At 29.6% G+C, this 14713-nt stretch overlaps 2 protein-coding genes across 3 annotated transcripts in view; one reads left to right on the forward strand and one right to left on the reverse strand.

Annotated features, from left to right (window-relative positions):
- Positions 1-6528, reverse strand: part of LOC125074179 (pyruvate dehydrogenase (acetyl-transferring) kinase, mitochondrial) — a 50105-nt gene extending 43577 nt beyond the window's left edge. Inside the window, exon 1 of the mRNA XM_047685424.1 lies at positions 6260-6528. Within this exon, the coding sequence (XP_047541380.1) occupies positions 6260-6362 (103 nt within the window). The 5' untranslated portion in view covers positions 6363-6528. The remainder of the gene's footprint in view (positions 1-6259) is intronic.
- Positions 6529-9115: 2587 nt separating this feature from the next.
- On the forward strand, positions 9116-11870 carry LOC125074180 (putative gamma-glutamylcyclotransferase CG2811). Of its 2 annotated transcripts, none has more exons than XM_047685425.1 (5): positions 9116-9422; positions 9498-9693; positions 10504-10609; positions 11068-11199; positions 11663-11870. In XM_047685425.1, the coding sequence occupies exons 1-5, from the start codon at positions 9357-9359 to the stop codon at positions 11721-11723; spliced, it is 561 nt and encodes a 186-aa protein (XP_047541381.1). In that variant the 5' UTR covers positions 9116-9356; the 3' UTR covers positions 11724-11870. The 2 variants fall into 2 exon arrangements, with proteins under 2 accessions (XP_047541381.1, XP_047541382.1); XM_047685426.1 differs by having other exon boundaries at positions 9124-9422; positions 11068-11266.
- The last annotated feature ends 2843 nt before the right edge of the window (positions 11871-14713 follow it).

Genomic DNA, 14713 nt, shown 5'->3' on the forward strand with positions numbered 1-14713 from the left:
ACAAATCGATCGTAGTTAGATGTGTGAATTTATACCATACATTATGAATTTGAAATAGCCCGTATTACCTTGAAGAATACCCAACGCGCTAACACGCTTGTTTACGTCTAGAATTAATCGAGTAATCTTTTATTATAATGAATTATACTACCTATTTGTGAGGAAAGAACTCATTGTTTACAAAGACTCAAGTCATTCACACACTGACAAGACAGTGTCAGCCTTCTCGTCACGTGTGAAGATACCATTATCACTAGAGCCTTGAAATAATTTGCTTGGATATATTAGTGACCAATATTATAAGGATCTAGGATAAACCTTTACGATAGATAATACGTGGCGGTAGGGCTTTGCACACGTCTGGAAAACATGATGATGATTGTCGGAAAAAAAAACCTTGCTAAATATCTTCCGAGTTATATAAATGGTCCATTGGTGGGCTAAGGCCTAATTTGGTATCGAGTTTGGTGTTTATTCGACCAAGCTGCTCTGATGCGTGATGGATATACACGAAGCAGATTTCCATCCAACATATGCGGGTACCTGCATCATGATGTATTCCTTTGTCACCGAGCTCAAGATTAATTTTAAACACAAATAAATCACATGAAAATTCTGGTACCTGGCTGGCTTGAACCCGCAACAAATGGTAAAGATTCATCACAATAACATAAGAATAAATAATAAACACATCAATTTTAAATATTACCTCATAGTATCACTATGACATCTACATAATATGTGTGCTATAATAAAATATAAATAGTATGGTTTAGTGCCAATACATTACTAAGACGATAATTATATGCTCGTTAGTTTCCGCCCGCGATCTCATCCGTTTGAGGAAGTGGGTGAGGGCAGTTGCAGGTCTTAGGGATAAAAAGCTATTTTATACATTATACATGATAGAACTAAAATAACCAATTCTAAACTGCAATCTATCGCTGTGCCAATTGTCACGTTCAAAGTCCTTTAACGAGCCTACTTGTATAGATAATGTTTTGATATTGTCATACAGATCCAAACTTAAGCATTTATTAGATTAGTACAGTAACAGTGTAGCAACTGACCCGATGAAAATAATCCGTGTAAGTCAAATAGGTACACAACGAATAGTCTTGTTCTGAAGTCACACTGATTAACAGAATACGCAAAACAAAATGACCTTTACAACGACATCAGTGACAGAGTATGTTTACGGTAAAAAAATCTAACTAGACACCTCTTTTCCCAACGCTCTAATTTGCTCCTCGACGTCTAAGGACGAGATTGGTGTTATTTAAAACAAAATAACCCTCGTGAAAAAAAACATGTACCGACATATTAATATTTTTTTGACTTTTTAAAAAGGTTTTTATTATAGGCTATTTTGCATCGATTGCGTTGAGTTTTCCTAGGCACGGGAGTGTATGACTCCCAACTTATCAACTCTTGGTTACTACCGAGAATTTGACCTTGACGGAAAAACCAATAAGTTTACCACCGACCAGGGATTTGAATCCAGAATTTTACATCGAAACATATTTCTTTCGTCAACACGACACACGTACAACACGAAAGTTTAATACAAGAACATTAAATCAGTACAATTTAAATAGATGCATCGAAAACCGACGCGGAACGAATGAAAAGCTTAATTGGCAGTGCGCATTGGACGGGACGCTAAAGTTTCAAGGTCTACTGAGTCCGTGACATGATTTTCAAATTGAAATAAAAACAGTAAGCTGTTGAAATATTCATTACAAACTACAACCCTTATAGGAAGCCACCCGCTTCGTGCGGTTTTCTCGCGTTTAACCGTGAAGGTCATAGCTTGATGATATATCTAAAATATAATAATGCATCCCTACAGCAGAAACACGTACCTACTTTTTTAATTAAATATTTTCTTCGTGCGCACGACTATCGTTTGAAATAAGGCAACACCGCGTAAAGGTCCCATAGCTGGACAAAAGTCCCATAGCTGATCAAAGAGAACAATTCTTTATTAATTCCACTACGACGCTCCACTTTGGACTGAATACTTTGAATTGGAATTGTACTCTTAAACAGACTCGTTGGCCTAGGAGCTTATGTGGCTGTATATCCCGAGGTCCTAGGCTCAAACCTCGGGTCGGCCAATAAAAAGTTACAGGGTTTTCCATGCATAAATTCTCAGTAGCATCCCGTCTAGCAGTCTGCTAATTGGCAGTGTTAACATTTATCCTACCACTTAACGTCATATGCTATTTTTATAACAACGATGAATTATTAAAACTATTATTGAACCATTTGTCGAAGATCGACTGTAATCATTAATGAAAAACATACACAAACAAGTTTTCATGTTACGATTTTTTCCCCTCCCAAATATCCCAAAATATTTACTTCACAGTACCAAAGCTCCAACCAAAAAAAAAAACGAGAAAATGGAACTGAACTGTTTCATCTCTGGGTATTATTTTATATAGATAGCAGCATCAAAAATGTCTTAAAATAGTGCTCTCTTGAAATTTCAAGAGTTCTTCTCAATTAATTCCAATGACCGGCATTTACACAATAAGAATATTATATCATTACAAATTCGAGACAATATTCAAGTAGAGGAAACAGAGCAACCGAGCACACTTGAGTCAATTCATCTGAAATATAACATTCCCAACACAAACAATATCAAATAACATACTATATGTAGGAGGTAAGTTGTTTTCATTGTACAACACAATGTGTAATGTGTAATTTAATATTTTGTACATAAACAATACCTAGATCTTAACCCTGACTTTGTACATAATGGATATAAATGTTAATTATTTATTTAATTAGCCATTAGTGTCCTTTTATGTAAAAAATATGTCAATTAATAATAAGCAACAATTGAAGGTTAATAAGATATTTTAAAGTTATTAAGATTAGATTTATATTTCGTTTACATTTAATTATGTAAATTGTTTTATATGCATTTGGAAAGAGGGCTACCGAATGATCCCACCTAAGGCTGTGGTCACCACTGCCTACAAGCATTATAAGAAATGATAACCATTTTTCAACATCACTAACCTTGGGAACTAAGATATTATGTCCCTTATGCAGTTACACTGTCTCACTAACCCTTTGAACCAGAATGCAATAATACTTAATAACGCTGTTTATGTATAGAATGATAAGAGTCTCATTAAGATCATTTGCGAGTAATCTTCAGCCAGACTTAATGAGTTTTATGGTGTGGAAGACAGATTATTAGGAATTGTAGTGTAGCTTGTTGCACTTAAGCGCAATAAATTTTGCATCAATATTATTATTATAATTATACACACAAGTACGGAACCAATTAATAACTGAATACAAAATTCTTATGACTTAATCTAATAGAATTAAACATTAGATAACATTGGCGGCAATTAAACTATAAGAGTATCTAGATATACTAAAATCGGGAACATTCTACACTAATTTTTACTTCAAATTAAACAAAAGAACTTTGAATGCTTTATGCAACACAAAATTTAAGTTATCCACTATTATCAATTGTAATTCTGTGGTTGTTTCTAAGAGACCTAATGTCACGAACCTTACTTTTGATAATCAGAACAGAATCAATAATTTTAGTTGTTTTACAAACCATTTAATATATTTCAAATAATTTGCCGAATGCTAACATATTATGGTTTTACATTTTACTCAAAAATCCATTGACGCTTTTTCATTGTATATATAAAAAAATTACATAATTGAATGGACACAAATAAAAAAAATTAACTTATTAACTTAGCAATGTAACATTAACAATTAACCCAGTGTTTAGATTACTTGCGATTGACTTTAACATCATATATGGTTAATAAAGCATTCACATACAATTTCTTACACAATATTAAGCATCTGGTAACATTTTTTTTTGTACCATTCCTAAGCTTTTGTACTGATAAAATCATTTTTCCTTACTTTCACACTGAATGACTTTTGATAGGAATTATACATTTACAAATGGTTGTAAAGCATTAGTGACTTACAAATTCACTGACTTTTCCACATTCTGCACAGGTATTTTAGAAATAATCCAATGAGATCAAAAGTTAAATAAAGCTTTTTGTTTTTGGGAAAAATTCTATGACAGAAATAACAATTCTCAATTCAATTCTCATATTGAAAAAGAAGCGATTTTGAATCGTCAATATTAAAAAACTACCACTGTTTCAGAAAGCAGCCTCCAGCGAGAATAAACGGCAAGAAACTTGCATAGTTGCTCTTTTCAAATATACAGATTTACAATGCTGTTTTTATACAATAATTATTGTCCTGTGATGGAAATCCGAGCCTAAATCCAGGCGTTTTTTATTATTATTAAAAGTATTTATATATTAAAAGTACTCTTTTTATGAATAATAAGACTTATTTATTAATTTACTATTAATAAACTTTTTAAATTTCGTAAATGGAAAATTTGTTACCTTTATTAAAAGAAAAAGGCAGATATTTTTAAAAAGAAAAAAATATGAACGCATGTTAATAATAATAATTGTGTATCACCTAATCAAATGCCAAAGTATAAGAGTTTTACAGTAAATCAGTGTTTTTTTTTTTCATTTTCAATGTTTGGCATTGATACAACTTTTTCTAATTAACAAAAGATTAATGTAAATATTTAAAAACCTCGAAAAATATACATATTTATATTTTAAATTTGTTTTGAAGTTGTTTTTGGAAAAACTCCAGAGATTTTTAAAATTTACCATATTATTCCGCGTGTATCGATTTCTCTCACGTTATCACTTTTGTCCATATGGATAACAACCATGAAATACTCAATGCCTTCTACATTTATATACTTTGTTTAGCTGGTGTTCAGACAACCACTGCTTTTCCTCTTTCTGAAGCATTGCATAAATAAAAGCAACATTAGGTCAATACTTATAGTAAAAATATTTATTTTACTATCCTTGATATTAATAAAACAATATTTTCCATTCCTACATACATCATAGACCTATATGGAGCTCTACCAGTAAAATTATGCATCAATAATTGCCACAGAGTATGTTCAAAACGACCTTGCTTAAGGTGACTTTAGACTTCATATATGCTTCATAATATATAATAGATAATTATATGCAAATATAGCTGAAATATGTACCCATCCTCATATAGTCCGAAGGATGAATAATAAATTGATGCACACATGCATTTAATTAACATAACATAATAATGGGTCAGAAAATAGAAACTATGAAGTTTTTGGCAGTTCTTCACTATAGAAGCTACACACTGCTGCTGCTGAACTGGTGTTAACTTTTAATTTAATACTGTATGACAAATAGGTACTTGAATAAAGTATATATAGTAGTTTTTTTATTATAAGTAATTAGTAATATATAATTAATTATTAATTAGTAGCTTTAATTTCAAATTGGATGTATTGTTATTTATATTATTATTATAAAACTATTTATTCACATTCCTGACTTTGTAGTTGTATAATTATGTTTTGTTAAATTGATATGATAAATGTTAGGGATAATATACTTATTACGTTACATTTTTATGGTTCGATAAATAATATTTTATGATTCTGATTAGAAATATGTATACATATATTTAATGAACTATTCATTGTTACAGCTTTGTGTAGTTGAGTAAAACTGGTTTAAAGTTTGGTTGAAAAATTTTACAAAGACATTAAACAAGTGAGCGAAATAAAAGCTACCCATAATAATTAAATATAAAAATTAGTTTATTTTAAAAGAAATTAATTTCGTTAAAAAACACTTAAAATATTTGATATAAAAAAAATATTGAAAAGTTATTAATTTATATTTTCAATATATCTGACACTACAATATTTTTTATGAAAATCATGTTTATGTTATCATTTAAACTTTACTAAGTAACTTTGATTATGTAATATGTTAATGTAATAATAAAATAGATATATATGATGTAGATTTTTATTAAAAAGCTGTCACAGTACTAATAAAATAAAATTTATAATCAATATAATAAGATCAAAGATATTTAAATGAATACAACTTTTACCTAAGCTTGTAGAATCAATTTATTTGCAAAAATATCACCAAGTTAACTAACCTTGACTTAGATTTCTTATATGATACATCGCAATTATCATATTCGTTATAAATTTATTATAATTGCGTAAGTTCTGAACGTAGGATAAATAAAAATCATACCCTTTCGACCTTCAAGATAGACGAAACTGATGAGATCGGAAATCAATAATATTGTTTTTAACTGTAAATTATCATATATTATAATTAAAACTTACCAAAATCAATAAACTGCTTTATTGAAAGTGGAGATGGGTTGAACTGCGAATAAAAGTCCAACATTTTTGTAACATTGCTGAAAATTGCGCCCGCCAGCCTCATTTTTGTTTATTTTTTTTTACAGATTTTATGACACAAGGAATATTGAGAATACGTTCACCAAAAATTATATTTTCACTGGATATTAATGACGCACATAGTGTTAATTAAATTCGACAACAAAATAATAATCACAAAATTGTTTTGATTTGACGCGAACCAGCAATCACCGCGCAAAAAATTCAACTGACTCGCTTTGCTATTTACTGCTATTCGTATTCGTTACTCGATAACTCGGAATAATAGGTACAACTCGTTTGAATATATAAACTCGAACAACTCGATTATTATCGAAGTTTGGTGTCGACGTAACATTCAAATAAAAAAAGTTGTAATATTAGTATATATATGTTTAATTTTACAAACAATAAGTAAGTGTAATGATTCTATATTGAATAAAGGAATTTGATTTGATTGAGTAGTAGGGTAGTAAGTACTATGATAAAACATAAACATACTATCGGCTTACAATATCTACAACTTACCACAGAATACAGATCACTGACTGTAATAATTATGTAGGTGTAATTTAAGGACGTATTACGAAGGTACTTAATAAGAGTATTTAATTTGTATAATAATATTTCGTTTTTCTTAAATTTTTTAAAGTTATATGTTTCTAAACTAAATGACTTTTAAAGAAAGTCCAATGATAATAACAAATAATCAGTACCTGATTGTTAATTTAATTTTAATTTTATATTAAGTAGAATGAAGAATAAGTAAGTAATAGGAAGAAATATAAGGTATTTTTTTATCAATCATTTCTGCCGTATTTAATGTCATCAAAACTTATATTTTCTTTCTATTCTCCTCAATTATCCGTCATCCGATTGTTCATCCATCCGACAATCCATCCATGTTTTTTTTCATGTTTAATGTCATCATATATATTTACTGCTTATTGCTATATTGCGAACTTTGGTAACATTTTTAACAGGAATCCCTTATATCCCGTAGGCTAAATGGGATTCTCTTTTCAAAATTAATCACATTGTGGGGTTAATTGGGGGACGAAAGTGTATATAGTAATTTTTATTGCTAATATTAGATATATGGAAATCAATATAACGGTTTAAATTAATGATTTAAATATTTTTTAATAATTATCATCTATTGAGGTTAAAGTAGAATAAAAGTTTATATTTGAAATTCGGAAATTTTACTACTTAGGCTTCTGGTTATAAGTAAGATACAATTAATACAGTGTTTTTGAAAATTCATCACTTAAGTAGATAAATTGGGAATGACACATTGTATGGAAGTTCCTAATTTTTTTAATTAAATTCACACTTGCTTATTGATAGTCAAAAATCTACCACCAGTTCGGTGTAATCTCCATAATACCCTTTAGCCTACAGACGCTGTTTAGTGATATTTTAAAATGGTATTTTTTAATATTTTTAACGTTTTCTGGGATTATTTTGTAGAAATGTACACATTGTCCCAAAAAAGAGTTTCTAAACCTTTGTAATATGGCATGAAGTAACAAGTTTATTCTTGTTCTTAGTATTAATGGTATGTATATTTTTTTGAATTAACTTTAATAGACTAGGTATCTATTTATATGAAGACCATTGTAGCTTGAGCTATTGTGATATCAAAGAACTCTTTTGTTTATAAACCATCTTATGCTTCCTTATTTAAAATTCTATTCGTTTTGTCACATCTTACGTTAAGGTTATTGAATTTAATACATTTTATCTTCTTACTACATATATAACAGTAAGTTATGAACACTGAATCAATGTACTGTATTATATACTATTCAGAAAGAGCATAATTCACATTGTTATATATTGATGTGTCAGATCATTTAGAGATATTTTAGAGAAATGGACCGAGAATTGATCCTTGAGGGACCCCACAGTAACCGGAGACCCAGGAGATCTCATTCCATTCATATCAACACTCTGAATCCGGAGTGTTGATATAAGAAGATTGAATGCGGTGTCCCTATGCCATAATGACATAGTTTCTTGACCAAAATTTCGTGTTGCACAAAATCAAAGGCCTTAAAAAAATCACAAAATATCCCTAAGGCATCCTGTGACTCTTCCCAGACCTTGCAAACATGTGTTTACTAAATGACATCTTTATATCCTTATTTGATATCAAAATGAGGGTAGGTATTCTATGGAATATCATAGTTGATTCATTGCACATATCTTTTTCTTAATAATAGTAGGTATGGGCTTAACTCCCTGACAGAATTAGAAGAAGAACGTATATGATATGCAGGTTACTAAAAACTCCAATAATTAATAAGATAGGGTGTATTTCTGAAAGTACAATGAAAATAAAATGTAGTAATAATTTAAATAATATAAAATTGTGTCAAGTTCTACCTAAGGGCATCCTATTATTATTATTTTAAATAAAATAAAATAATATAATAGAATAAAAGCTTAAAAGTACGTAACAATATATACGTATAATAGTATAGTCATTGAGTCGCATTTAAGGTGCAAAATTGAAATATGTAAAACGTCGTAAAATAAATTTAAATAATTATTTTAACCCTCCTCCTAACGACTCCTTTTTTAATTCTCTATAAATTAACTTTGAAGAGTAATTATAACAAATTTTTACTTTTATAAAATTATAATATTTATATATTTTTTTATATACATTTTTCTAAAAGTAATAATAATTTAGTTTTTCTTTTTTTAAATCTAGGTGCTATTTAAGAAAGTCTCTTCTAGTACTAACAACTAGGAATAATTTATAAATGACTTTTGGACGAAACGCCAAATGTAACATTATCGAGATTCGACTTCGAGATTTATAAATATTTTTATTTACATTTGAAATTGACATTTAATAATTTTATCATTGCGTACACGTAGTGATTTTAAACTCTTTGTTTATATTTTATTGGCCTTAAAGATAAACCATAATAATAATAATACACTATTGTTAAATAAACAATTGTAAAGCTGAACTAGTATTTTAATCTCGATTAATATTTTTAAAATAATAAATGTGTTGTTTTAAATGCTAGAACCATTTAAGTTGTTATTCTTAAAACCTAAAGAACTTTTTTTTCAATTTTACAGAACCGTAAGTAGTAATTTGTTGCAAATTTTATTAAAATTGCAATTGGGTATAAAATTTAATAAAAAAATACTTTTCTAGATGTCTCATAAAGTATTTGTGTATGGAACACTGAAACGCAATGAGCCGAATCACCATTGGCTCACAAATCCAGATCACGGTGTTGGACAATTTATAAGTGAGGGAAGGACAAAAACAAAATATCCTCTTATAATAGGAACAAAGTATAATATACCTTTCCTATTACACAGTCCAGGTGATGGACATAATGTTAAAGGTATCATATTTTTTTAATACGTTGAATAATGTATAATGTTGAATAAAAGAACCTAACGGATATGGTCCACACAATAATCTTTCAAGGGCAACTCAAAATGAGAATAGGATACCTATATCCTTCATCGGTGCAAGGAAACTACATTTATTTCGTAAATTACTCATAGATAATATAATATATTGTGTGTTTTTAGTATTTAAGCTAGAATTACATAGTTTTGATGTCATCCATTTTTGAGTACATAAAAAAAAATAAACTTTATTCAAGTAGGCTTTGATTTGCACCTTTGAATTGTCATTTACAAGATACAATTAATGTAAAATCTAATTTGTTTCAAACTAGAAACTTGATCAAGAATCATTTACTCTTATCTATATATCAAATTATATTTTTAAGTTTTGTTACTGTATGAACATTGATTAAATCTGACAAGTTTGTTCAATATGGAATAACGCTTATATTTTATAAACTTTAATTTAACATCTCTTATTAGTGACATTGAATTAATTTTTGCTTGTTCTTGCAAAAGAAAAATATATAAAAACTTTTTAATAATAATTTTTAATTAAATAAAGTAATAGTTAGTGTCGTTATTTTCTGGTTTTAACTGTGAGTTAGCCCAGTGTAACAACAGGCACAAGGGACATAACATCTTTGTTCTTAAGGCTGGCCACATAAGGAATGGTAAATATTTCTCACAGTGACAAAAGTCTATTGGGGGAGGGTGGTGTTGCCCATCTGACGCTTATGAGCTGGGTCATTTGCTTGTCCTTCTGTCTATATGACAACAACTATTTTAATTATTTCCAGGGGAAGTCTATGAAGTAGATGACACAATGTTAGGTAAATTAGACATCCTAGAAGATCATCCCAACTATTACATTCGAGAAATTGATGATGTTATTGTGCAGAAAAAGTAAGTTTACATATTTATATAAATGATAATTAGAATTAATATACAGTAATACAAGTACATAATAGAATAAAGGTAGGGAGTAATTTTTTGTTAAACATAAGTTGCTCTCGGGTATGAGCCTAGCACGATACATTCAGGTTGTTATTGAATACAGTAAAAGTAATATAACAGTCTGTATATGGCCCACTGGGCTAATGCCTCCCTTCCTTTTGAGGAGATAGTATGCTACTCTGCTCCGATGCATGTTTGGGGTAACATGGTGGCAGAATTTCATTGAAATTAGTTACATGCAGGTTTTCTCAAGCCATATCCTTCATTACCAAGCACAGGAACTAGCAATCATTACACACAATGCACACATTCTAGCTACTAGGCCATCTCGGTTCTTGAATACACTAAACTTTCAATAATTTTCCAACCTAGAACAATAGATATATAAAATGAAATTCTTGTCACAGTGGTTCTTCAGAAGAGGAAACAGTAAAATGTTGGATATATTTCCTGAAGAACTTCCGACGAGAGTTGCTAACCAAGCCCCAGCTAGAGAACTACTCGTCCGAAGGTTCACACGGCCTGCCTTACATGGAAAGGTCCAAACGAGATCCTAATGATAATTATTATCCAGAAGTTAAACGATAATCAGAATGAATTAGTTTGGTAAGCGTATTCAGAAAGCGTAGCTAGTGTTGAATTCATTGAGATGTTTATACAGGTTGATTGTAAAAACATCTGCTACCAACTGAATCAAATCCTTCATTGATAGACTATGCTATTTTTCAAACAATAATAAACACTGCAACAGCAAACTCTTATAAATGTCATAAAAATAAATACTAGCTTTTGTATGTAGCAAACTGTTCGTAAAAGTGTTAATTATCTTGAACTGCATCTTGGTAGAAACTACGCGAATCGGCGGTAGTTTGAAATTAAATTTAAATTTTGCGAGGTGTATATTAATGATGCATGTATTTAATAAGCAAATTCGACCCTATGGTAACCAAAAATAGGACTTAGAATTTTATAGAATTTTTAATATAATTTTTTTTCTTACAGCAACAACGAATCAACAATAGATGATCTCGACGATATGCTGCAAAGTGATAAAATATCATAATAAAACAAATTGCAATCGTATTTAAAATGGGCCCTAAATATATTATGACACTGGCAACATTATTTACTGTCATATAAATATAGTTACGAAAGATTTCTTTATTTTGTATATAATTACTTATAGAAAATTAAAGATTAACAAGATATACATATTATTTATGTGATTTTCACATTCCCTAAATTGTTTGAACATTAATATAATTAGTAAACATGTTTTTAATAAAAAATAGAATACAAAGTTGTTTTATTTCAATACGGCATTTCATACGGCATAGAATAGGAACTGGGAGGATTATATATACTCCACTGAATAGTCTTTAGAGGAATACGGGTTTACGCAGTAAGTTATTGAATGAAAAATGAATATAAGGTGCTATAAATATGTTTTGCGAATTATTAATGGATACATCGAAATTTATTGTTAATTCTTCTTACTTTGTGAATTTAATTTATTATTATTACAAGTATTTAAAACGGGATACTTGCTTTTTATTTGGCGGAGCTCTATTTTTCGATATTATCTACGAATATCTTGTTCACGAGATTATGTCGAAATATTGAGCTTCGCCAAATAAAAATGAAAACTTGGTAAATATCCAGTTTTAAATACTTGTAGTAACAAAAGTGACCGTGTTAATTTAAAATCTTATATTTTTTTTTATTATAAAATCTTGAAGAGATGTTGTATAATAATTTAATAATCTATGATCTATTCATTATTAAATACGGAAAAAAATGTGTCGTATGAAAAACAATTATGTCACTATCTCTCACTTATTTTTTATTTTAGGCAATCAATCAAAACCATAGTCAAAAATATAGGTACAGACTCAAACTCAAATTCCTTTATTCAATATAGAAGCATTACACTTTCTTATTGATAGTCAAATTAAACACTACCACATACACATAGACATCAAATATATTAAATTATAAATAAATAAAATAAAATTTAAATAAATTCATTAGTCCAACTCTGATGCCGGCTATGCCTTGATTGTATTATCTTCTTGTAAAATGCTAAATTGGTTTTCCTTTAGAAATTTGAAAAGGTTTGGGCGACATCAATACGCAGAGTTAGGGGAATCGTTTTCCCAAACATGTTGATCACCAGAATCTGGTTTAAGTAAGTAAGTAAGTATTCTTTATTGTACACCAAAGAATAAATAAATTATACAGTAATTGCAAAATTTGATCTATATGTACAATTGGCGGCCTTATCGCTAAACAGCGATCTCTGCCAGGCAACCATGTTACGTAGGACATAGTAAACAGTAATTAAACGTTTCAGGTGTACATATATGAGAGAAAACATACTTATACGAAATTATATATATACATAGTAAACATATATATACTACATTCAATATATAATAATCTATATGTATAATTTATACTACAGTTTAAAACACTAAACCATTACCCATTAAAACACTAAAGTCATCACAATCACCTGTATGTGTGTCAGTCACACACAGGCTTTTTTTGATTATAGTTGGCTTGATTGGAAGCTCCGTCACCACCCTATTTAATAATCAGGGTCATTTCTCTGTATGACCCGTCTATTGCATATTATATTTTAGCCATTGTATCTCTTACTGTAATAGCAGCTTAGGGGGGATAGCATTTAAATTTTTCATTCTGTAGTGCGTAATAAGAACCAACAGATGCTTTCACCGGAGAAGAAGTCATAAATTGTGTCGATGTTCTGGGTGCTGATTCCAGTGCCAGTGTCCACGAGAGCTCCCATAAAATTTGTTGGAGTCCAACCACTCACTGTAATTTTTTTTAAACACCTCCTTACAATGAGCAATTTCTCATTTCTTCTTAATATTATAACAATACTTAGCACATAATTCCTTTAGTTTTTTATCTTAATATATTATTTACTTAATGTTATTAAATAAAAATTTAATATCTTTAATAATACTGTCAATGTTACAACCAAATCAAGTTTAGTTATTAAATCACGAAACATTTACAGAAAATGCACGTAAATCTTCACAAATAATAAGTACAGGGTAGTCCGTAAGTAATGGTGGGTAACAACGAACTGAAGTCATCAATTGACGTTTCATACCAAGAGACTGGGGTCATGTCCAACTACCTGCAAATTTATGGACTCTGATTAGTTCGTCACTCATGACACCGCAACTATATATAAGAATAATACCTATCATAAATATACCTATTTCTTCAAAATTTTCGCGTAAGGATATCCTAGAACGAATATTATTAATAGTCCCGAGAAAGCTTTTCTGCAGAATAAGTACAATTGCCACACCTACGTGACCTGCGGCATTATCCTAAACTATGAAAGACTATGAAAATTACTAAAATAAACTGGCTCAGCAGTATCATTAGCGGCTTTATGAAACTTGCTTTAACAAGCTTCATTGACAGCGAAAAGATTTTGTTTTGAGTGTGGACGAAGACTGAAGCAGTTTTTGAAACATTATATGAAAAATAAAGTGGAAATAAATTGTGATATAGATTTGTTCACTCACGAAGGCGCTTCACGTAAATTATCGCATATAAGCGGAATTGTGTATTGTACTGTACAACAAGTTATATCAATCAAGAATTGTAATTTGTGTATAAGACAGTAAAGCTATCAGCAAATCGCAAAGAATATGGAAATTTAAGGTTTATTTATCTTTACTGGTTCTTCGACTGGAATACACTTAATAAATTGAAGCTGGCGTGTTGCAGTGCAAACTGCAAGCTACTGGTATGTTTATTCCTTATGTATCATCTTTTAGCAGGCTTATCGGTTATCTTATATAATTAGAATACAATAATAATAGTTCATATATCAATTTTGCTTAAAAACAAATCGTAAGCTGCTAGATCGATAGTTTGACATTTAATAGAATACCGAACAAAAAACATGTTTTATATAATAAGATTTAATTCTGTATAATTTAAATAAATTTTCTCTTCTGGCAGCCCTGAGGCCCGATTGTCAGTTGTCATGAAATTTGTCAGCTG

Source organism: Vanessa atalanta, chromosome 27 (genome assembly GCF_905147765.1).
Source record: "Vanessa atalanta chromosome 27, ilVanAtal1.2, whole genome shotgun sequence".
NCBI classification, from domain to species: Eukaryota; Metazoa; Arthropoda; class Insecta; order Lepidoptera; family Nymphalidae; genus Vanessa; species Vanessa atalanta.